The 25,987-nt window shown below is 43.1% G+C and overlaps 1 protein-coding gene across 2 annotated transcripts in view; it reads left to right on the top strand.

The window, feature by feature from the left end:
* Hel89B (histone acetyltransferase 1) overlaps positions 1-25,987 on the top strand; it is a 328,644-nt gene that overhangs the window by 29,028 nt on the left and 273,629 nt on the right. For both annotated transcript variants that reach the window (XM_055068322.2, XM_055068321.2), the window contains exon 2: positions 11,778-11,901. In XM_055068322.2, coding sequence (XP_054924297.1) covers positions 11,778-11,901 — 124 coding nt within the window. The remainder of the gene's footprint in view (positions 1-11,777; positions 11,902-25,987) is intronic.

The raw sequence follows: 25,987 nt of genomic DNA, 5'->3' as shown, positions 1-25,987 counted from the left end.
AGCTGTGAAAGAAGATGACTAAGGCGTGAGCAGTGGCACAAGCGTGAGGACCAGTATGGGAACACTGGCATGATGAGTGGCATCGGAGCCAGCTGTGGAAGAAGACGACAACGAACGCATGAGCAGCGGTATAAGCATGTTTGCATGATTAAGCCGAGGGACGTTGATGCTCAACCTGGGAACGAGCAGCACCCAATCTAAAGTAAATGAAAGGGCACAGGGAAAAATATTCGTAAATACATGGACCTCGCATGAAATTGGGCCGGGGCTGTTAGAAGAGAAATGGTGAAAACATTGTCAGGCAGTTAATGCTGAAGCGGTATGCACACTGTTGTATTAGTTTTATGTCGGGTATGTAGAGGCCTCACAATAGTGAGGGAGCATCTACGCCTGAGTCATGACTAGATTTTAAGGCATTAGCATTCTTAGGGTACTTCATGCACTTTCCAGGAGCTAGCTGTGTGTGTGTGTGTGTGTGTGTGTGTACGTGCATATGTTCATACTATCAGCTTCAAACGAAACGCAAAGAGCAGAGCATGTGGCCGAAGCCTAACTGACTGTATAGTAGCAGTAATGCTGACAGTGCAAATTTTACTAAGCTCACTGCTGTTCACATTTTGACGCCGATAGCACATTCGGTTTCGGCTTGCTGTGCGATAATACCTGCCTTATACTGCAATATTTTAGCTTCTGTTTTCTTTGAATTTTCTTTTCTTGCTTTCAAATAAGAGAGAACCAGAACAGAAATAAAAACATTGTAGTATAGAGAGATCATCATTGCACAGTGCTGTCAAACTGGATGTACATGCCTGTCAATGGTAATGAATGGATGGCACACACTATACCTTCAATTATACTTCAGGCAAGTTCTCCGTTGCTTGCCGTTCATTTGACACTGATAGTGTGTGTGTGCGTGCGTGTGCGCATGTATGTGCGCATGCACGCGAACGGTTCAACCTTTAATCTTCAACCCCACTCTTACACTCTCCCTGGTAAGGTCCTCAATCATTTGTTGTAACTCATCTGCAGTGTTGCTAAATACAACAATGTCATTGGCAAACTGAAGGTTGCTGAGGTATTTGCCATCGATCCTTACTTCTAAACCTTCCCAGTTTAATAGCTTGAATACTTCTTCCAAGCATGCAGTGAATAGCATTGGAGAGATTGTGTCTCCTAGTCTGACCCCTTTCTTTATAGGTATCTTCCTACTTGTGTAGAATTAAGGTGACTGTGGAATCGCTGTAGATATTTTCCAGGGTATTTACGTAAGCGGTCTGTACTCCTTGATTACATAATCCCTCTATGACTGCTGGTATCTCTACTGAATCAAATGCTTTTTCATAATCTATGAAAGCCATATAGAGAGGCTTATTGTACTCTGCGGATTTCTCAATAACCTGATTAACGACATGGATGTGATCCATTGTAGAGCATCCCTTCCTGAAGCCAGCCTGTTCCCTTGGTTGACTAAAGTCCGGTGTTGCCTTTATTCTATTGGAGGTTATTTTGGTAAATATTTTATATAATACTGGGAGTAAGCTAACCGGCCTAAAATTTTTCAGTTCTTTAACGTCTCCATTTTTGTGAATTAGTATGATGTGCATTCTTCCAGTTTTCTGGGACCCTTGCAGTCGATAGACACTTCGTATAGAGAGCCGCCAGTTTTTCTAGCATTATGTTTCCTCCATCTTTGATTAAGTCGACTGTTATGTACAGAAATTTACAGAAGAATAAAGATAGGTTGGAGTACATACAGCAGACATTATCATATTTTGACTGGAAGCTTACCATTATCACTAAAAAGAAAGGTGTACAGTCAGTGCATTCTACCGGCGCTAACATATGGGGCAGAAACTTGGAGACTGACAAAGAAGCTCAAAAACAAGTTGAAGACCGTGCAAAGAGTGATGGCACAAAGAACTTTAGGCGTAACATTAAGATACGGGAAGAGAGCGGTGTGGGTCAAAGAGCAAATGGGGATAGCCAATATTCTAATTGACATTGAGAGAAAGTAATAGAGCTGGGCAGGTCATGTAATGCGTAGGTTATATAACTGGTGTACCATTAGGGTTACAGAATGGCTGCCAACAGAAGGGAAGCTCAGGACAGGGTTAATTGGAGATCACAGAGAGAGGCCTTCGTCCTGCAGTAGACATAAAACAGGCTGATGATGATGATGAACATAGTCCGGCGCTTTTTCTATAGTAAGCCCATCTTCCATCCAGTGCAATCAATTCTTAGATATGTCCAATTGCTTCCATTTCATGCAGCTTGTGAGACAACCGACAAGAATTATGCCTGAATCCTCGAGTACATTGGGCTTAATTTTTTCTATGCACCCAGAATTCATGTCCCTGGTTTGAGTGATCATTCGCTCTTACACTTTAACATCAGCATATCCTCCCCTCATGTCCACCGCAAACATAAAACAATTTGACTATAAAGGAACTAACTTTGACCTTATCAGTGAAAAATTAAGTGAATTCCAGGACACTTCACAACTTTGATCTTGAGAACTTTGACCTTCGAGATGTTCAAGAAAATTGGAGTATATTTAACAAACTCATAGAGAAGTATGTGCCTGCCAGGGAAGTAGTATTGCACAATAATGCACCATGGTTTATCAATACGCTTAAACTTCTCTGTAATAGAAAACAATGGCTGTTTCATTTGGCAAATCTCCGGAACACTGTTGAATGTTGGGAATTGTAATTTATGGCTGAGGAAGATTACCTAAATTCTGTTTGCGCAAGACATCTTTCTACGACTTCACCTAACTTACTGTGTAATAACCCCAAGAAATTCTGGAGCATTGTAAAGGGAGATGAAAGCCTCGAGATATCTTTGAATTCAGGTGAACCCATACTGTCTGCCGATTGCTTTCTCATATTTAATAGATCTTTCACTAGTAATTTTTGCTCTCATTATCCAGACGAGCTTGGCACTTTTTCTCGCAGAACTTTTCTCCAATGTCCGCTATTATGATAGAATATGCTGGTATTGTAAAGGCAGTCAACTCTCTGAAATTGTCTTCCTCTTGTGGGGCAGATAACTCAAAATTTCTAAAACAAACAAAAATGCACTCAGCTGTGTTTCTTACTAAGATTTTTTGACAATCACTTGACCATGGTTCTTTAACATTGGACTGGAAGACAGGGAAGGTAGTTCCTATTCATAAATCTGGTCACACATGCTGTTCTCAAAACTACTACCCAGTTTCATTAACAAGCATTCCTTGTAAACTTAGGGAGCACATACTTTATTCTAACATTCTTAACCTCTTAGACTCAAATAACTTCTTTGCGGGTGCTCAACATGGTTTCTGCCGATCCTACTCATGCGACATGCAACTACTACTTTTCACACATCACTTGCATGTTGTACTGGACAGAAGTTCCCTAGTTGACTGCGTATATTTAGACCTCGTCTAAGCATTCGATAAAGTATGCCACGCACTTCTCATGGTCAAACTTTCAGCATTGAACCTTGATCATAAAATACTAACATGGCTAGAGTATTTTGTTACCAATTGATTTCAGTATGTCACGGCTAACGATCACAATTCTTCACCAACATATGTTCCATCTGCCGTGCCTCAGGGTTCAGATTTTTTTGTATGGGGTTTTACGTGCCAAAACCACTTTCAGACTATGAGGCACGCCGTAGCGGAGGACTGCAGAAATAAAGACCACCTGGGGTTCTTTAACGTGCACCTAAATCTAAGCACATAGGTGTTTTTGAATTTGGCCCCGTCGAAATGCGGCCGCCGTTGCCGGGATTCGATCCCGCAACCTCGTGCTCAGCAGCCCAACACCATAGCCACTGAGCAACCACGGCGGGTCTCAGGGTTTTAGGCCCAATGCTTTTTTAAATTTACTATTATTATTTACCAAGTCGTATATCTTCTAATATTCACCTTTACGCGGATTATGGTGTTGTGTATAACAAGAAATTCACAGTGAGCACGATGAACATATATTACAGTCAGACTTAGAGTGTACAATGGGTTCGTGTGAAAAGTGGTAATGGAAGTAAACATAAATAAATGCAAATTCATGCATGTTTTTCACACAAACGCTGCCCAGTTTATAACCTTAAAAGTACTATGTTTCAACAAGTTTCATGTTATTGGTATCTCGGAATCAATATAATTTCTGATCTAACACGGAACATTGTAATAAATAATGACACAAATCGAATGGTAGGGTACTTACATTGAAATTTCAGTAAGTCTCCAACAGATCTAAAATTGCTTCTTTGTAAAACCCTTGTGCGCCCCAAATTAGGATATGCCATTGCTGTTTGGGATCCTGGCTGTGGTAACCCTAATAATGCACTTGAACTGGTTCGGAACAATGCCACTCACTTCATACTAGCCAGATATTTTCGTAGATCCAGCATAACAGCAATGAAAGCCAGTTTATCGCTACGAAGAAAAGTCTTTTGCTTATGCTTATTTCAGTCTACCATCATCATTTACATGCTGAGCTCATCTCTGCACCTACGTACCGTCCATTGCGGGTTGACCACATTAGTAAAGTTGGGTGTACACCCTCTTGCACAAACACATTTCTGCAATCTTTCATACCGAACACCTCACGTGACTGGAACCACCTTTCTCCTAATCTTTTTTCCATCATGGATCATACTTTGTTCAATCTTTATTTGCATTTTTAAATTGTAGCTAACTATGCCATATAGCAAGTAATTTTTTTTTGTCACGTGGTTTTTGTTTTATTATTATTTCTTGAATTCTGCCTTAATGGTTTCTGCATTACCATTTCTTCTGTATAACTTAGTATAACTTACCGTTCCTTGGTAACCACTCATCTCTACAATGCATTTGCATTTGAGGGTATTTGGAATAAATAAGTAAATATATTTGAGTCCATGTGCTTCTTCGTGCTTCTTAGAGAAGCACGAAAGAATTGAATTAAATTTGGGGGTTTTACATGCCAAAACCACAATTTGGTTATGACGCACGCCATAGTGAGGACTTTAAATTAATTTTGACTACCAGGGGACCTTTAACATGCCGCCAATGCACGGGACATGGGTGTTTTTGCATTTCCCTCCCATCGAAATGTGGCCGGGATTTTCTCCACCGACCTCGTGCTTAGCAGTGCAGCACCATAGCTGCTTAGCCAAAGAGGTGGGTGAAGTGCGAAAGGCGGCAATACGTTTTGCCGCTGTGTTGATTCAATGCTAAAAGCATTATCATCGACGGTCATCTTGAGATGTTTTCTGCCTAATTTTATGAATGGTACTGAAATAAAGAAATATCACATAAGGGCATTTCTCATAGGCTAATGTTAACAGTGCTGACATTTGAAGTAAAAGCTAGCGCTGAAAAGTTGGAAAAATATATAAAAGACAATAAAAGTGGAAACATGCTCATCATTTGTTTTTGTTTCCGGTCTTTTTGGGCAGTGCTGTTTTTATTACTCAGCTTTTAGGTTTGCATTGCCTTTGGGGGTAAATATATTGTTGCAGTACTCCATACAATGAGCATAGAATCTAGTTATTTTTTTTTCGTTGTCTCTTTTCTCAGAATCGAGTATATTGAGACTTTTGAGTTCAGTTAATAAGAATCGTGTTTTTTTGTGCCTGAGCAAGTATCTTACTATTTTGACATTCATAAAAAATAAAAAAAAGCAAATCACATATATACTTATTACTTATCTGGCAAAGATGCCAAAAGCTGTTTTTGAAGTTGCCTTCACTTGAAACAGGGTTCGGGTACGGGCTAGTTGGTATTCGATTGTAAACATCACTTACAGCACATACATAAACAGAGGAACTCAAAGAATGACAGACAAGCACTGACTTCCAACTGATTTTTATTTTAAGTAACAAGCATATATACCAGTACAAACTAGTGCGCATGTGCGACCTCAGAAAACAAGTTCTTTATCTGTTAATGCAAATGACGGCTTACTACTTACTACTTAGCTAGGCATCCTAATGAAAACACTAGGCTTATCATTGAAGTAGCAGTGATCACTGAAGGTGACTCGGTTAGTAAGCAGTGAATTGCATTAACAGATTAAGAACTTGCTTTTTTGAGGTCGCATATGCGCGCTCGTTCATCTTAAGGAGGTGGTCATGGTTCCTTTGAATTTTGAATGCATACTCGTGCTGGCTTCGTGCTTTGGAGGGGGCGCTTTTGTCTTGGTAAATATGCTTTGTTAACCATATAAAAATCAATTGGAAATCGGCACTTGTCTTCGTAATGTTTTCGGTCCCTCTGTCTATGTACGCGCTGTGATTGATGTTCACTCGAAATATTTGTTCTTCCCTTTAGTACAAACAATGTACAAACAAAGCTAGCCTTGTTCCATATCCTTGCAATTCTTTCCGGTTCGTTCTCAAATGAGATGGTCTTAAACCAAGCATTGAGTGGCAGCTGTTTTTTTGTGTGCAGTCTCTACTTTCTTCTTAGCTTCACTTTGAGAAAAAAAATACATAAAAGATAAATGCTCATGACAGCTGGCCAGAAACAAAAGGCTTGTAATCTAAATGCATGGCTGCTGGTTTGACATGTGCTTTTGTGTATGTTTTGAAACTATCTTTGTGTGGACCGGCTGTACTGGATAGGAAATGTTGCATCTGTGTTTATTGCAGCGAAGGCTGTGCAAGTGTTTTAGCTGCAAATTTTGATGTTTCAGCAAACTTGGCTTTCTTTATAACTACCTGTGGGTTTTGTGTTTGAGCTAGTATGTTTATCTACCCTCTGGTCCGTGTCTGTTCTCACACTGTATTTTTTTCCCTATGCATTATGAACCAAGTAGCCCAGTAACAAGCTTTATGAAGCTATGTTCCTCCTGCATCATGCCATTTCTTTAGTGTTTTTTTTTTGTCACAAGTCAACATTTTAGCGAGCCACATTGTCGTTGCTACTAGCTGTGCAAGATATCTCGCCTTCTGCCTTTGGAAACGCCAAGTGCCTTTAGAAGTGTTAGTGCTGTTTGGGCGTGTTAAGTGCCTCTGCTGCATACTGCATGCTGAAATAAAACAGCGCACAACAATAAGGACGGTTAGTGTGGTGTGTGTGTGTCTCTTTCTATTAGTCCACGCTTTTGCATGCTGCTTTATTTTAGATGATACATACGGAACTTTGCTGGCAGATTCGGTTGCATTTTTTCCATACCTGCAATTTCTGTGCTTGCACCAGCCCACGTGTCCATAGAGTTTCATACAATAATTACTAGAGGAAACTTTGGCGCCAGTGTCTACGGGAGCTGCAATGGGAGCGGTTTGTACCAGCATGGGAATTATGAGAAGTACATGGATTTGCCTAAATTTCGTCCTTCTGGCTTCAAACAGCTTTGTGACTTTGTAAACTCTCCATTTCCAACAATGGGTGAATAAACGTACACTTGCCAACTGAAAAAATTCAAAACCACAGATTAACGTTTCGGCGCCCAATATGGGTGCCTGAATGCATGCTGGTGTTTATTATATATGCGTCAGAAGATGTAATGCGCTTGCGTGCAACTCGGGGAGGATCCCCCGTGTCCGGTTTATCGTGTTAGTAGTAGATTGTATGCAGAATTATTCAAGGAGCAATCGGGACGATAATTTTTTTTCTCTCTTATGATAGAAGCCGAATGCCAGTTAATACTGTGTCCAGTCTTTTCGTGATGCTCTGCCAGGGCGCTGGAAACTGTGTGTCCTTTGGCTACATCACTGCGGTGCTGCTGTAGCCTTCATTTAGAGTTCCCTGTCTCTCCTTTGTTAGCACACCTGGCAGTCCTGGCAAGGAATTTTGTAGATGACGCCCGGAAATTTTTCTTTTTCGAGGCGGTCTTTGACTCGAGCAAGTTGTTGCTTTAGCTTGCTTGAAGGGACGTGGCAGATTTGTACATCGTAATCTTTGAAAGTTCTTGATATTGACTCGCTCACGCCTCGTGCATGGGGGGAGATGCCCGTTTTCTTGTTCTCATCGGTCTTACGGGGGGTTCAGCTGCACGGTTTTCTTGCGTCTTTATAAACTGGTTGGGGTAGCCATTGCTGACCAAATGCTGTGTCACTCTCTTCAACTCAGCTCTGCGTGCGTCGGTAGTCGAGCGCAATCTGAATGCACGGGTGAACCATGTCGAGGCAACAGATCGTTTTTGTCAAGGGGGTGGGCCGAATCAAAGTGCAGAAATTTCCCTGTGTGGGTAGGCTATCGATAAATAAACACTTGTGGAAAGGCCGGATGCAGTACGCATGACTTCACCGTCAAGGAAAGCGAAGCGGCCATTAACTTCTTCTTCAACGGTGCATTCTATTGTGCTTTGGAAAGAGTTCAGGTGCTGCAGAAAAAGTATGACGACTTTGCGGCAGATAATGGAGAAACAGTCGTCGACATACCGCAGGAACAATTTTGGAGCGGTCTGGAATATCGTGAGGGCTTTATCTTGGAGGTCTTCCAAGGCAATGTTGGCACAAGACACTGACACCCACGCTCCCATTGCCATTCCAAACACCTAAGCTACGGACGCATGTATCGACAACCGCTGTGAAACGCCCCTAGGAATTTATTGCGGGAAGGAGACGCCTTGAGATGCTTGGTGCGTTTTGATTTGGCCACATCAACAAGCTCAATCGTTGCAATTAGTAGAGATTGTGCGTGTTTGCGGCGCCTTCTGCACTTCAAAGAGTATAGATTGTTCTGAAATGTACGACAATAAGATTTATATGGCATAATATACAAAGCCATACGTGTCTGAATGCACAAGCACGAAGATCAGACAAATACATGTACTTCCCATCATTCCCATGGTGGTACAATGACTGCAGCGCCAGAGTTCCCTCTAGTAATTATTGTAGGAAACTCTATGCGTGTGTTTATCCTCTCATCTGCACAAAACTGTGCAGGCCACGTTGTCTACTGTATAATCAATAAAACTTCCATAGAACAATTACTGCGGCTTCCTTCACTCGCCGTCGCAGAGAGCACTCGTGTACCTACATGCCTTTGCCACAAAATGTGCTGTCACAGCCAATACCAGTTTTCTTTGTGGCTCCGTCTCTGACCTTTTATATCTGTGCTTCTTAGTCGTCCTCAGAAGGTCAGCATACCCAAAAGTAACGCAGTTCTGCACTTGCACTATTCCTACCTATGACTGAAATATCCCGCGTCTCTGATGAGCATCAGTCACCCCCCCCCCGTACATTCAAGACGCGCAGTATGTACTGTTTTTTTGGAAGCTGGTCTGTAACAATTGTGGAATGCTGCTTTTTGCATTTTTTCACGTATTTTCTGTAGTTGGTGTATTCCGGTGTATTACATATTGGTGCTGATTGTTTAACCTCATGTTACCATCTTAATTTATTATTTACCTCATTTTATATGTGCATATCCCCTCTGTAATGTACCTATGTACCTTGAGGGTGAAATAAATAAATATGCAAATATGTAAATAAATAGCAGCTGCCTGTCTGTTTATGCCTGCCTGTCTGATGCATGTTTATGCATCACAAAGGAAAAACGTGGTATAAATTCTTTCTCATTCCTAGTAGATGCCAAGGATGAGAAAACAATTCATACAGATGCAAAAAGAAGTGAACAGCCTTCTCGGGGAACCTTTGCTCTCCATTGACGCTAGACCATCACAGCATTTAAAATGACCCAATCAAGTTTTCACTTTTCCCACGTGTGATCAAAGAATGGAACCTTCTCAAACTAGGAATAGTTTCCTCTGTGCCACTTTCATTGTGCAATAACCTTCTAGAGACACAGAAGACGCCACTTAACATACTCCCATTTCTTTGCTGTAATACTTCTGTTTCTTGAGCTTAATAGTTACTCACCTCATGTAGCAACTGTAGTAACTTGTATGTCTTTTCAACTGTGCTTCTACATGGGTCATTTATTTGCTATTGTATAATTTTTAGTAATACTATATTTGTTGTTGACTAGTCATCTTATACTAACCAAAAGTATTGTAGCATTAAGTATTGTGCAATACTTCATATACCTTTTTTGTTCTGTCCCATAAAGCATTAGCTGTTTGTTTCTTTCTGTAAAATTGTGCACTACAATGCCCACCTGCTTTGGTCTCGCTCAGGCTGGCAGTATCGCAAATAAAATTTAAAGAAATCTAGCCCTTTGCATGGTTTACTTAGCTTCCTTGAAAGTGCACATTTTGGTTCGACCAGCCACTGGTACAGCTGTTCGGGTAGGTTCTGAAATATGGGCAAATGTGCCAGCAAGGTTTGGGACCATTTTTGGCAGCTTCTTGTTTGCGTACTATGTGTAAGGCCTGCTGTCTACCCTCTGTTGTCACTTTATGTGCAGAACCGTGCTTTTGCTTTCATTATCATTGCATCTACTGAAAAAAAAAATAAGAGATACATCTGGGACTCGTGTAAGCAGTCCGAGAAAGCTTAGACAGAGAAAGCTTAGGCTCGACTGTTGTCATTGTAGAACTGTGGAGCAAATGCAAAACATCTACTGTGTGATATTACATTGACTCCTGCTAATGTGATCAGGATTTCTTGTTAAAAGAAACTGCTCCATTTTAGTTTCCAGTTGCTTAGCTAGTCCAACAGCATTTGTAGGGGCTAATGCGACAGCGTTTCTAGAGTCTGGTAAAAGAACTCCGTAGGGTATGCACTGTTGCCCTGGTACATTTAGGCATGCAATGGCCAGTGGTGTATGTATAAAATGGTTTGTGGTGGTTGCCATTACATTTGCACTGCTTATTCAAGAAATGATTAATACACAACCTCAAGATCTGTTAGGTCTTGGATGCATTTAGCTAACAAAGGTAGCATAATATTCATGTAAAAATTCTGTAACTGGAAGCAATGTCCCTTTACATCATGATGGTTTCTTTGCCAGTGGGCATACGAAATGGGCGACTGAAAATTTTCGTAGTGTAATAGGGACGAGCTGTTTTGATTGGTGTATGAAGATGGCCACAGTTAAAGCTTTAACAAGGGGGATCGGAATGGTCGCACAGTTTCAGCACTGTTGTGTTGGTCAGAGTTAGTGCATCTTTGTGTCTGTTGCAAGAGACTACTGTTATGTGTGATGACATAACCAGAAACATTACCATCAGTTCACCTATTGTTTATTTTAGGTTGATTTGCGCATACTAGTGTTCTTTTCAAGACATAGCAGGAGCGTGTAGAGAATAAGATATGAAGTACAATGTTACATAAATGTAAGAAGTACAACAGCAGAGCAGCAACAGACCAATACTTGCACTTGGAAATGTGGCTAGAGTATTTCTAACAAATACACACTCTAACAACAAAGTTGTGCTGTGTGCAGCTGAGGATGTTCCACAGCTCCGTGGTTTGAGGAAAGAAATGAATGCTTAAAACAGTCCAGGTGCCATATACATTGTCACGATTCACCCGGGGTCGTGAACAAGGGAGGGCTCGAGGCACCCTCTGATAGACGGATGCTCCGCAGCACGGTGGTGCTGAACGATGACTGACCGGCGAGCAGCCGTGCTCGTCGGTGTTTATTGTGGTGCAGTGACCAATGTCGCCTGCCAAGCTTTAGCAGGCCACCGAGCCTGGCGACGAACGAACATTATGCCTGGGGGGCATCACATGCTTGCTACATGTTAGTGTATTTAAGGGGTTAGTGATGGGCAGAAAGGCTGATCAGATTGAGCGATTCTTGAATTCATGATGTGTTTTGTGTGTGTTTGACATCACATTGTGTATATTGCAACCAACTCAACTTCTTTGATACTATGAAGTGTCGGTCATGCAGCTGCAATGCGACTTTCATAGGAAGTGCGATTTGACGCTTGCTCTTCTCCATGCAGGCTCGACCGTCTGTTTCTCCTCCTGGACACGGGCTCCTCACCAGTGACACGACGAGCGGCCGCGGTCCAGTTGGGTGAAGTGCAGAAGCTCCACCCACATGAACTGCACAACCTGCTGGCCAAGGTTTGTATCTGGGGCATGCACTGTTCTTTTGTTGCTTTCGGGGTGTCTACCAACCGGGAAAATCGGGAATTCTCAGGGATTTTGAGTATGGAAAAGCTCTGGGAAAAACTCGCGGAATTTGTGTCTCTATCAAAAAAAATTAGCTGTAATTTTATCGAACGGGTCGAAAGTTGAATGCTGGCTCGAGTAACAGACAGGAATCATAATGAATCGTCTTTGACGCCCTGTCATCGGCTGGAGAAGTTTCCAGTGTTTAACAGACTTTCTGGATCCCCGATAATTTGGGCGGCTTTGCGGCAGCATCTTGTACCCCATAGATTCAGTGTATCAGAACGTCTTAAATTTTGGACGCAAGAATTCTTCGCCATCTGATTTTCTGGACGTTTTGCCGTGACCGCAGGTCCGAAAAGGCATTAATCAAAGCCACCACTGCTGCCATATTGATTACCTCGCCGCCTCGAACTGGCGCTCTTGCACGCAGATACACCGACAGCCGTAACCACCACTGCAGCAATGCTAGGCCTAGCTGCTTCAACGTTCGCTATGAAGCTTCTTACCGTTGGGTTCCGCGTTTATTTATTGAAAGAATTCGCTGCTGTCACCAATGGCACGGACTCCGCCCTTGTGGTCCTCGCGATTGGCTTAGAAGCTTGGAAAGCATTGTGCGTTGCATCATTCTGGTTCCCGAAAGTCAGCTTCGCCTCCCTTTGTACAGAAATGTTACTTGGTGAAGCCACGGCTGGTCTCGAGGGGTGCGCGCGCTTCTCTTTTTACGGCCTTCGCAATGGGGTCTGTTTCCGCCTCCCACTGCGGTGCGGTGGGATCACCACTGCCGCACTGCTCCGCCGCTGCGACCGCTGTTCACGCGGAAGGAGAACGCGCGCCCACTCCTAGTCCGTCCCGCGTGATCTCAAGCGCTGCCGTTTTTGTTTTGCACGAAAGCGGATTTAGCATGAATTCATGACGCTGGACGGATTCAGAGAAACGAAAACAAGTTTATTCACAGCTAAATTCAAGGTGTCCAATGCAGTGCGCTCAGATCCATAACTTCAATATGTTTTACGTTCAGAACATATCAATTGGCTGAAACGCTCTACATATCTATAGCATCGCGACTGACGCACATCTATTGCAGATTCAGTCGGTTTAGTACATGAGTGATCAACAACTTCCCATCAAAGAAAATGGCATGAACAACGCTGTGGAAGTGGGAAGAGCGCCAAACAAAAAGAAGAAAAGTTCACAGTCTGAAAAGCTTCCTGGACGGTTTATGCACATAATTAGCTGGCTTCTCGTTCCTGTCGGTGACTTTCTTGGTGTAGTTAACAAGAAGTATTCTGAGAAATTTTTCACATATCAAAGAAGGAGACGTCATGGCATGGCTGTTGTCGGTTCCTTCTGAACAACTGAGCAAAGGAGAGTTTTCAAGCTGTGGCTGAATGAGGATTTGAAGTATTTCCAGAACATTTGTGCGTGGCAGGTGCAAGACTACTTTTTCAAAGAAATATACGACCTTGTCCAAGAGGGCAACAAACTCTGATTTTGGGTAGTGCAGTCCACTGGAATCTTGGCCTTGCAGAAGAGTGTAGAGAGGACCAGTCCTCTCGCTAGTTTGAAGAAGGATATTGCAAGCGTCACATCCGAAGTCACTGATCAACTTGAGAATGTATCCAGCGACGTAAGTTAAACGGGAGTATGTGACAGAGGGCGACGAGGTGACAGGAGTTTCCTTGCAATGCTTCAGTTCTTCAAAGACTGCTTGCGGCAGAGTGGAAATCATTTCCTCGGCGTCGACGCATTGTGTCTTTACTCTGCTGCCAATTGAAGACTCAGTCTTGGCAATGTGGTCAAGTGCCGCCGTTACAGCTCTCGCATCCAACATGTCATTCCCTCCGCACACCATTCTTAATTTTCTGAAGAGGGCCTCAATGGGGTCACTGTTGAGTTTCCTGGTGAGAATGGAGTTGACACCTCTCCGCAGGTGGAATTCTACCGTTTGTACAGTAGACTGTAGTGAACAGCAGAGCTTGGAAGGTCTCATCGGTGAAAGCGCTTTTTCCTACTGCTTTGGAAGTCTGTTGTATGCCTTCCATATCGGAGGTGAACTCACCGGTTAGCTACAGCGGGCGAGTGTCATCTGCTTTTGTAATGACCATCTTGTTACCGCTTCCAGCATATGTCGTGTCATGAATCGAACCACTGTTTGACTGTCTTCATGAAATGGACTGTGGAGCTAGCTTTTCTGAAAATGTAAAAGGCAGGGTCTCCTTTTGCGTTTTCTTGGAGGTGCTCTATTGCTGCTATTACCTGGGGCGAGAATATTTGCACAGCCCGCAGCACATTCATTTTTTCTAGATTCGTCGGGTAGACGTGCTTGCGGGTTAGGTTGCGTGCCAACTTGACAGTCATCCCCTTCTGGAGCTCGTAAAGCTTTTGTACAAATGCCCCGCAGATGACACCTGAACTGTCTGTCAGCTTGCGTTCAAGAAACTGGCTTCGGATGTTTTTTAGGTTATGGCAGGTGTCGAAGCTTAAGAAAATTACTCGATGAGGATCCTGTGGGTGCTTCACTACTGTCGACAGGCAGCCATTGCCCATAAGCTTAAGCATCGTGGTGTTAGAAGAATAATTGTCCGTCACAATGCGCACAGCCAATAAGCCACATGACTCGACTGCGGCTATCACTTCTTTAGTCCACGCATATAGGTCTCTCCCGCTGAGCTGCTTAGTAAAGTAGTGCGAGCAGGAATTCTGTAAAAACTGGAGATGCCATGAAGCACGAAGCATAAGACTCTATTTGCGAGGATTTCCTTTGAACTGCAAGACGTGTCACTATTAGGTTTGTTTCGGAAGCCGAACACTGCATCAGATTTTCTGTCATAAATGCATTTTGGCTTGATGCTGGCTTCGTCAATTATTAACGTAGCCATATGCTGCTTGGTACTCAGCAGTGAGGCTTCATACGTCAACCTTTCCCTCATTGCAGCACTCATCCCTGACGACGTTGGGCTGGGCCCCATGTAACGTTGAAGAGTGCATTTGGCTGGAAGTGTAAGCAGCTGAGACGTCCGAGCGTGGTCATATCCTTTAGGCGAAAGAAAGCGCCACACAACGCATTCCCTTATTACCTCTTCTGGATATGCTGGTCGCTTCTGCCCATAGCTGTCTATCTGATGTAAAAGAAAGGTGGCTTTTTTGTCCCCCTTTCCGGCATCGCCAACAATTCTCTTAACTGACGCATGCCTCTTGTTCCCACGATAGAAGGCGACAATTCTTCTTTCGGCGTCAAGCTGTTGCTGTATCTTGCCGCATTTTGAGCGTTGGTAAGCAAACTGTTTCCGAAGCCTTCCAATCAGGGATACATACCCGCTTGCTCGCTTTGCCTCAGTATTTATAGTCTGAGTAGAGATGCTAGGATTCTTAGCAGAATAGTCATCTGGCAGCTCGGAAATGTCCGTGCTTTCTTGTGATTCCGCATTGCGCTTATGCGGCTTTCGACCAGGTACACAGGTTCTGTCTGTGGGCTTCTTGCGAGGCTTTTTCACACTGGGCACCAGGTAGCACGGGTACTCATCGAACATGGTTGGCACAGCACCAGGCAAAAGATTTCTGATGCGGCACCCTGAAACGTAGTCACTCGCGAGGAAATGCCGGCTGTAAACCACACTCGATGCCGACTTGTCGTTGAAGATGAAATTTTCTCTGGAGATGTTTTTGAGCCACTTTGCAAACAGTTCTGAATCATTCGGGAATTGATGAAAAGAAACGCCCTGAGTCTTACCCAACTGCGACTTGCAAAGCAGTACGCAGCAGTAAACCATCGCCGCGTTGGATGATCAACGGCGGGCAATAAACACCGTCGCACAGCAAATAACTTAATCCGTGGAAGAAACGGGTAGAAACGTGCACCAGCGCTAACAACACTAAAGGCCACGCTGCCTGCCGGCATACAGTGCGATGAGAGCACTCCCCGTCCAAGAGAGAAATATGCAAGGCTCGGAAAAAAAAAAAGCAAGCGCAGACCAACAGAGATATTTGCGCTTCGCACATAAGAGGGAAGTCAAGTTGGCAGGCTTTTCTGCACATTGTTAAGATCGGCAAATTCGGACCTTGGGAGGATTCTTAAAAAACCAACGTAAAGGCGGATGAATCGGAATTCGAGACATAATTTGACACACAGCTGCTAGGAATGCCGTTCGCGGAAGCAGCGGTGACAATGGCGTCGTCAGGTAGCCGAGTCAGGAGACGATACCCCCTATTCCTGACAATGTGGCGAGAAAAAGAAAGCAATGAATATGGCGGCATTGAAACTTATATGAATCCGCCGTGGTGGCTCAGTGGTTGGAGTGCTAAGCTACTGAGCCATTTCTATAAAGGCGAAATTCTAGAGGCCCGTGTACTGTGCAGTGTCTGTGCAGTACACGGGCCTCTAGCAGCGTCTGTGCAGTAAAACTCCGTTCACGTGTGAACTTATTGGCTGACATGTATATAAATCATTTGCTTTTTGTTTTCTTTCGTTTCGGTGAATCGTTGAACAAGAAGCAGCGGAAAAACAGCACGAAACCAGGCGATCACCGCCCGCCGCTGCAGAAGCAGGCGGGCAAAGAGCGGTCCCTAGCAGTAGGGTCGTCGCGCCCCTGGCGGCGGCGAAAGGGGTAAATCTTGGAGAAAAACTCCCATTGCTTCCGCGGCGAATGCGAAGGCCGTAAGAAGGAAAGCGCGCGCTCCCCTAGAGACCGGCCGTGGTGAAGCATACAAAAAAGTATTGCAGTGAAGCATAACAAGCGTGAGAAGGGGGCTATTGCCGCGGGGCACAGTATGTATTCCTTAGTTACCGTATTTACTCGCATAATGATCGCACTCGCGTAATGATCGCACCCCTGAATTTTGTCGTAAAAATTCGATTTTTTTTTAATTCCCGCGTAATGATCGCACCCCGAACTTGCCGCAGCGATATGTCGTGTGCCAAGTCTAGCTAATAATGATTGCGCTTACCATCTGTTGAATGCTATGCGAACGACTATTCAAGACGAACCAGGTGGTCTGCACGCACCAAACACTCTTAAGTAGATGCCTCATTTCATTACTTTCATCACTTTCCGCACTTCCATGACAAAAAGAGGTACAACCAAACTTGCCTTTATTATGAGTAGGCTTTATAATGGTTGTGGTCCACAAAAACAAGAAAGGCGCCTTTCGTGAGCACGCAACAAATCGCGCGCGGCAATGATAGTAGCCACATTTACACTGATACGTTAAAAGTGTACCTTATTCATACGCCAACGCTTGTAACACAGCTAAGGTATTCACCCACCCTTAGCGCAAACGTGCGGTATTAGGATAGTAGTGAAGACAGATGCCGCAGTTTCCGCAGCATGCCCGCCATGTGTTTCTATGTCACTGGCAGCTAAGCGCGCCCATCTGTTTCTGCCCCCTCAAAGTGGACATGGCTACGTTATTGCTGCAAACTTGTCGATATTAACGATATTATTCATTACTGATACAGAAAAAACTGTTTCAATGCACGTAATGTACTCGCGAGAAGAAGAAAAAAAATCGCGTTCGGCGGTTTCGGCTTGCTCAGCCGGCTGCCATTTTTGTTTTGGTGTCCCGCACCCGCATCCCGCAGCAAACGGGGGACAAAAAAAAATATTTTTTTTTTTGCGGGAAATTTAACCCGCGTAATGATCGCACCCCTGAATTTGCGTCAATTTTTTCTGACAAAAAAGTGTGATCATTATGCGAGTAAATACGGTATATACGCGTGCACCCAGTATTTCCTGTTGCAGTACAAGCACCGATATGCCTAACACATGTACTGACAGGCCTTCAGAGCGTTTTTGAATGTGCCTGTGGTGGTTTGAGCCCTTAAAGGCAGTAAATGACGTGCATTTATTTTTTCCTACTGGCCAATTTTTCTGACATTTTCGCGGCCCCTAGGGAGTTCGAAAAATCGGACGTGGACTGTGCAACTGACCAAGAAGATGCTTGAAATGGTTCGTAGGGCGAACGAGTGGCGGAAAGAAGACAAGAACAGAAAGGACCCACGCATTGAGGAATGAACGAGAAAGGAAGCGTGCAGCCGCCGTTTTGAAAGAGCTTGAGCTCAAAAAACAAAGTGTTGGCTGATGCAGAGATGCAGGTGTCCCTCATCCAAACCAAAATCAACTCTTTAAAGCAGTGAAACACAACAGTCGTGCGCGGGCTGACAGTATGTCAGGGCAGTTGAGGTTGACTTACGAGCTGTTGAGAGAGAATCTCAATTGTGACAAAGTTCGGGCCTCATACCACTGAGCTTGCTATCAGTTGATAGAAATAGGTCATATTTGAAAATACAAGGGTCGTTCAACTCAATCTGGGACTATTTTCTTTCCCAGTTTAAATGGACGCCTAGACCGGAGGTGTTGTATGCAGTAGAAACGGGCACCTGCGTCCTGTTACTGGTAGATGGTGCTAATTTCCCGCGCTTCTGGATACTGTTATTCAAGATGGTGGACAACAGTGTGAACATCTACGTGGAACAGCGTGTTGTGATCAAGATTTTAGTGAACGAGGGCGTAAAACCTGCTGAAATTTGCAGGAAACTTCAGGCTCAGTACGGGGATGTCACACTCGGTCGCAGTAAGACATTTGAATGGTGTAAGCATCTTAAAGATGGCCGTATCTCTATTACTGACGATCGCGATCGTGGTGGATCACAGCCCACAACAGTCATTCCCGAGAACATTCGGTGCATGGAGCAGCTGATCGTGGACAATCGTCGCATAACCTGTCGTGAAATTTCAAGGGTGTGCAATCTGTCATTAGGAACAGCGAACACAATAATTCATGATCATTTGTTGTTCCAAAAAATGAGTGCACGCTGGGTCCCAAAGCAGCTGTCTGCTTTTGACAGACAGAGAAGAGTTGACTTCTGTAGAGAACTTAAGGAACGCTATGAAAAGGAATACCAGGATATGCCAAACATATGCCAAACATATGCCAAACATATGCCAAACATATGCCAATCATATGCCAAACAATCCAGTAACTTGGCTTGCAGATATTACCACACACTTGGCAATTGGCACCAAGTGATTTCCACCTGTTTGGGCCCCTGAAGGAATTACTTGGAGGAAAACATTTGAACACTGATGATCAAGGGAAGAATGGTGTCCTACAATGGTTGCATCGTAATAATAAATCTTTCTATGCCGAAGCATTTCAGGCATTTGTTAAACGCTGGGATAAGTGTATAACTGTACCTGAAGGTTATGTAGAAAAATAAATCCACTTTCCACACTTTGAAATTTCTTCTTTTATTTGTTTTTAAAAGAAGGCCCGGATTTACTTGAACGACCCTCGTATTTGCTTCTGTATGCATCTCCTTTTAATTCGTATTTGATAATGTCCGACTCGATTTGCAATTTTTTTCGAAAGCATTTTATTTGCTGTGCATTTTACTAACCCCTCCCTTCTATTCTCTTTCTGAATAACATAAAAACACTACGTAGTTTTCAAATTGGACTAAGTCGTTTTTAAAATTTTTTTTTTCATATGCGTGCTATAGAGTGACAGCATCGGGTGATATGGTTTCAGCCCGTCTTGACATAAAGCAGTTCTGCATCACTCGGGGAATTTCGCAAAGGCACTCGGGAAAAGCCTGCAAATCTTGGCGAATTCGGAAATGTCAACTTGGTAGACACCCTGGCACCATTAGGTGCCCATTTCCAGGAATAACCTGAAATCTGGTAAAACCTGGAATTTTTGTGCAATTCCAGTGTTGGAAAAATGCAATCAATCAATCAACCAATCAAAGCAACTTTATTTTGCAACTTTACAAGGCGAAAAAGGTGGCCGAAGAAAAAGCTGTTACACTTCAGCTTGATGGCTCCAGCCACCCATCAGCAATGGAGACGAAACATATTTAGCATTACTAATCATTCATAAAAGGCACTGTACCAGACATACAATGAATCCAAGATTACATTACAATCAAACGCGCCTCTCTAAGGACATGTAGGAAGTAAGAATGAAATAGAAAGGCTAAGTACTCATAATATACATACATAATACAATGGCTACACACACGCACACACAAAAAGAAATATATACACATATATATATATATATATTGCGTGAATAAACTTCTTATGTCTTCGCTAACGTTCGCTAATGTTGTGATATCAATATTTAGTGTGTCATAGTGATTTAATGTCGTTGGCAATGTATGCTGAATTCTCTGTCGGCCGTACTGTGTGCGCGAAAAACCAACGCGCTATGGTGGTTGATACCGAGAAGGATATGTTGTCGGGGTGTGCTCAAGTTGTGCAATATCGAGAAAAGCATCTAATCTGCCCTGAACTGCTTTCGTATAGGGACTCAGTAGAGTGTAAGAGTACAAATCTCGAACTGTCGGGCGGCATTTTACTCCCCAACAGCAGTAAAGGGGGGGGATGGTGTATGCAACGTCACCACTCGTCCCCCAGTTGGGTGGCGGGAGATAAGAATTTCAAAAAAGGTATTCAGGCCCTTCAGATACAATTTTCTCGTAAACGAAGCCTTTCCTTGGCACGGAAAAAGCATAGCGAGATTTCTGGAAAGGTATTTAAACAGTCCACGTCGACTTAGTATTTGCCTTTAGTGTGCCTTTAATAATGAGGGGCCCAATATTTATTAATCGTAGCATAAGAAGCCAACAATCACACCGAGAACAACACAAGGGAAATTACATGTACCTACTAATTGAATTCAAGAAATGATAAATTAATGGAAATGAAAGTGGATGAAAAAACAATTTCCCCTGTGTTCCACGGTTCCACAGGACTCTGTTTGAAAGCTCAAGAGGAACTCTCCTTCCACTCATTCCATGATTAATTCAACTGTAACTTCACCGAAGATCGTACCATTTCCACGTATTGCCACACAGAACTACCCGCATGATCTGTATGCGATCCTCGTCAGCTGCAGCGATTAGTTCTTGCAGGAGCAAGCGCAGCCATAAAAATGAAGCCAGCTATTTACACCGGACGAATTTCCATCAAATATGTCTCGTTCTAAGAAAGGCTGTTCTCTCTTGCTCATGATTGCGTAACAATGGCTGTTGCGCAGGCACACCAGTTCCTAAGAGAACTGACTCGCACAGGTGCTACGAGAATTCTGTTGAACAAGCCATCACTCGATGTAAACGCCCCATTTCGGGGGCAGCCTGTAAATCTGCTAATTTTATTCAGGCAAGGAAAACATTTTTTGTCAGTCTTATCATGTCTGCAACCTATTAAAACTGGGTGCCCAATGTGGTACCACACTTACCTTCAACGAACACAGCCGATCATCAAATATCTCTACATGTATGGGAGGCATGCCGTTCCTTTAATTGCTTCATTATTGACCTTATGGTTGTGCACTGGATAACTGAAAGCAGCACTTTATGCTTAGTTGAGCAGACATACATTTGGCAACAGCATTACATTTAACCTATTATAGTGTGTAAGCGCGACTGAACGAGGACGTAGAAAGAAACAGATACACGGAGACACCTTGCACATGTGTATGGTTCACCGTCGTGTGCTACTGAATGTTCTTTTTTGCTGTCAGGTTTGTTTCCACTTGTACGGTATATATTTATCGATGCATGCGAAAATAAAATCTATAGTTGAAAGCAGCACTGTCTCTGTGTATCTGTTTCTTCCCACGTTTTCGTACAGTCACACTTATACACTCTATCATGGATTCAAACCAACAAGCCGGCTGATGTGTTTTAACCAATTGCCAAGTATGAAATATAAGATAAGCGTAACATGTTTTTCTCAGAAATCGCACTCGAGAATAATTTATTTCGGTTACACCACTGAAAAAAGCCGAAGGGTACAACTACGTCCTTTTTTATTTCTGTCATTAAAAAAATTCTGGCGTTTTACGTCTGGCGATATGATTGACACCTTGTTCAGCTCTCATCACTCGGGATTCTTTAACGTGCACCTAAAGAGAAGTATAAGAGTGTTTTTCCATTTCGTTCCCATCGAATTCTGTGTCCTGGTTTGAACCCGTGAGCTTGAGTTTAGCAGCGTAATCCCATATCCACTGTGTAGCCACTAATTAGACAACCGCGCCATTCTTTTTTTGTTGTTGTTATTAAGTGTGGACTGCACAAAAAATTTTACATGGCTTATGGGCCAAAGATTAGCATATATAATGGCTACCTAAAACTGTTTTCGTTGCCTGAGGTCCGACTGCAATAAAAGAGCCCATGCCAATTACTCCGCATTCTGTTATGTGAAGAACACTAACATGAAAGGAATGCTGCACTGCAATTTCATTTTATCTTTTTCTATAAGGATACTTCCCGTAAATCTGAGTACAGGGCGCGTAGGATGGGGCAGGTATGTTTTATTTGTTTGAAGCGGCAAGCAGCAAGTATATGTTTTTCGTCTGCGTTTCGCAAGACCTGTTAAAACACTATATGCGCAAAAATACACACGAGCGATGCATGCTGCTTGAAAAACAAGAAAAATATTTGTTCTCCAAAGGAAACCGTACAATAACATAGTAGAATGAAAGCGGCTGCACTGCACGCACAATCGCCGAGTGCCATTAGATAAAATGAAATAAAGAAGATAAAGAACGACATCTATTCGTAAGGCAGAAATACACATCGTATGCAATTATAAACACAGTTTGAGTCGTCTGAACGCATATAGCAGCGTGCGAAATAGTACGAATGACCCTTCAAAGAAGTATCGCCAGCAGCTTCCAACGGCACGGCCTTGATGTGGCCCAATCTACTTCGATCGCAGCGCCACTGCAGTATTTTTCGCCATCGCGCGCTTCCTAGCAAAGTATGTGCCAGTCCTGCCATTCGTCCCACTCAACCTTGTTCTAGTTCTAGCCACCACCGCGGTAATGCCAGCCCTAGCTACTTTGTCGTTTGCCACCAAGCTTCTTTCTGTTCGGTGCTGTATTTTTCAATAAAACAATTCGCTGCTGTTAGCAATGCCACCAACTCCGCCTTAGTAATCCTTGCCAATGGTTTCGAAGCTCGGAAAACACGATGCATTGCAAAATGCCGGTTCCCGAAAGTCAGCTTCGCCTCAATACAGCAGTGTTACGTGGTGAAGCATACGTGAAGTATTGCAGTGAAGCATAGAAACAGCGGGCAGGTGCAATTGTCACTGACCACAGTGTGTATTCCTTCTTTATACTCATGTGCACCTGCCATGTCCTGTTGCAATAAGAGCCCCAGCACACCTAATAAGTGTACTGGCATGTCTTCAGAGCTATTTTGGGTGTGTCTGTGGCCATTTGAGGGGCAATAAAAGACAGGCATTCATTTTTTTTCGGACGTTTTCCCGGTTCCTAAAGGGTGGGAAAAGTCAGATATTCATTCATTGCACGCGGCCTTACCACGGTGCTCAGTTGGTTTCAGGTCAAAAGAAAATGTAATTCTAGAGTTTTTGCATAGCAAAACCACAATCTGATAAGGGGCACGCCTGTCTTTATACAAGGGTCATTCGGGTCACCAACTCCTATTGAAACTATTCCTATAACCGATACTGACAAAGGGAACGGCGACGAAATCAGCACATATGTGTGAAGATATAGGCATGCAGATCCGGAAGGCATGCAGATCGTATCTCATGCTCATCTTTGCATGTTCATGCACACAGATTCACATGTTTGCACATGCAGTTTGGAAATTTCTGTCAATGTGCGAACTTCCATGCATGATTTCGGTAGTAGCCAGCTTTGATGGTTGTCAAAAACTTGTATGCATGATCACAGAACCGATTGCTGGTTAGCCACTCATATGAACATATTAGCGACAAGCTTTTCGTGACAGCTTGTGGAAAGCTAGCCGGTCACATCAGCCAATAGCGAGTTTTCACAATGGCATACTGTGTTGGCCATTAGGCCTAATTGATAGTCCTTCGAAAGGTTGGTTGTGTATCGGCGACAAAAGTCAAGGTTTTACGGTGAATCAACTCGTTTCTGTTTGCAGAGGCCACATGGCACACGGGAAGCTGACAAACCGTCTCACGAAGAAAGCGAGTGTTCAGAGTGGTACGAACATTGTTCTCCAGCGCCATCACCACCTTTGCGACCCACCGTATAGAGGCATCACATCTTGGCGTTGTTCACAGACACATAATCTCTTGTCGAGCTTCTAGCATTGTTATTGGGCGTAATACACATTTTGTCTAGTGCGGTAAAGCATGTCAAAGCACATACGTCATTTGGAAGGCGCATAAGACAGTTGCCATCACTTTTTGTCTTGTACCTGACGGCACAAATTGTTCTAGCTCTTTTGTAATTTTATGTCTGTCTTGCGCCCAGCCGCATATCGTTGTTCTCATTAGCCTACAAAGTTTGGTTTAATTGTTTGCAAAATTAAGTTCCTTGCTTACCTAAATAAAAATGTTTGCAACATACCGTCAGTGCAAAAAGAAGCTTAGTTGGTCTCTGTCGACTTTGTGTATTGCTTCACTGTTTCACAGTTCTTACTTATTGCACAGTAATAACAAGCTTTGCCAAATGGCTACAGATTACTGCTGTACTACTCCAAGTGTTCCAAAAAGACCGATATGTATGCTCCGAAACTACTCCAAAACTATATTTTCCTGCTCCAAAAATTGCTCCATATACTAAACTGGCTTGACCACCACTGAAAAGCCCATGTTGAAATGGTCTATTCGAGGCCAAGGTGTTGTGTAGTCATGTTTGTTTAGTAGAAATCCTAAGGCTAGCACCATTGTTGAGATAGCCAGCTACAAAAAAACCTGCTAAAAAAGTTACCTTGGCTATTTAATTAACATCATCCTGAACTGTCAGAGGGACATTTTTGGGAAAGTAAAAGGTTTTGTTGTAGGTGACGCACCCCTGTTAAGTATTTTTCTTGGATATTATAGAACAAACACAACAGTTTATTTTTGGTTATGCAGAAAGGGAAAAATTACATGGATAATAGCAAATGCTTTCTTGGTATGGTTCTACATTCTTGTCTGATGTCAGTGACATGGCAGAACAGAAACATGAAAATGTACGGGTATGTCAGTGACAATGAAAGGGTTAAGGTCGCATAACACCTTTGTGTTCAAAATAGGGCTGCAGATTTTCAAACTGCATTTTCTTCCATCTGGTCCTAACGCACACTTGTGATCATGGCACCCTCATTCTGTTTACCTGGAATTTACATTCAAGCGAGTTTTGTTTATTCAGAGTCCCTTCTACGGTGTTAGAACTGCCCACTGGGGTTCCATGAAGTGATCAAACAATATTGTTACGGGGATCTTGGGAGTATAGAAAGACTGTATTTACAATATATATACAAGATGAGTCAGAGTAGTTAACCCTTGGAGGGTCGATTTTTTTCGCCATATGCGACCGCCCAGGGTAAATTTTTTTATTGCAGATTCCGATTCTTCTTGGGGACTTATTTCGAAAAAAAAACATTACCGTAATTTTTCTAGGGTGACCGTAAAGTGAGAAAAAAATATCTTGCATTGGTATATATGCACACTTCATTCATGAATAACAACAATAAAAAAAGAAATAAACTTATCAGAATTTAAAATTTGATGCATTTTTATGCACATAGTTCAAGGCTTTGAAAATCCGCACACGAGAATATTTCACAAGCCTCAAATGTTCCTGCTCTTACACTAATACGTACATCCATAGCGTAATCTAACTGCGTAGGTGCGCGCACTCAAGAAAAATGTTTGGTTGTGTGCCCATCAAAAAAAGCAACACGTGTGACAAACTTCCGCTAATCTTCATCTTATCGCCAACCAGCTAGGGCAATTAGTTTTTGCGAGTCTTAAAAAAAAGAAAAGAGAAACAAGCGGTCGCCCTTTGAGCGATTAGGAATGAAATGGCCATCAGTTTCGCAAGCGCAAAAAGCCGAAACCGCTTGCGAAACAAAATTCAAACGGCCGCCCACCCGCGCGCACGCCAATGCGTGAACGGTGGTACATAGACGCGCGGGAGCAAACTAGCGCTAAAACAAACCATGCAACGAAAACCGAGAGAGGGAGGCGCGCGAGAAAAATTCCCTGTATCACCACATAGTGGCATCACATGACAGAAAAGAAAACGTTAGGAAATTGGT

Source organism: Dermacentor andersoni, chromosome 8, assembly GCF_023375885.2.
Source record: "Dermacentor andersoni chromosome 8, qqDerAnde1_hic_scaffold, whole genome shotgun sequence".
NCBI lineage: Eukaryota > Metazoa > Arthropoda > Arachnida > Ixodida > Ixodidae > Dermacentor > Dermacentor andersoni.
Note: the sequence above shows the minus strand (reverse complement) of the source record. Positions and strands in the feature narration are given on the sequence as shown.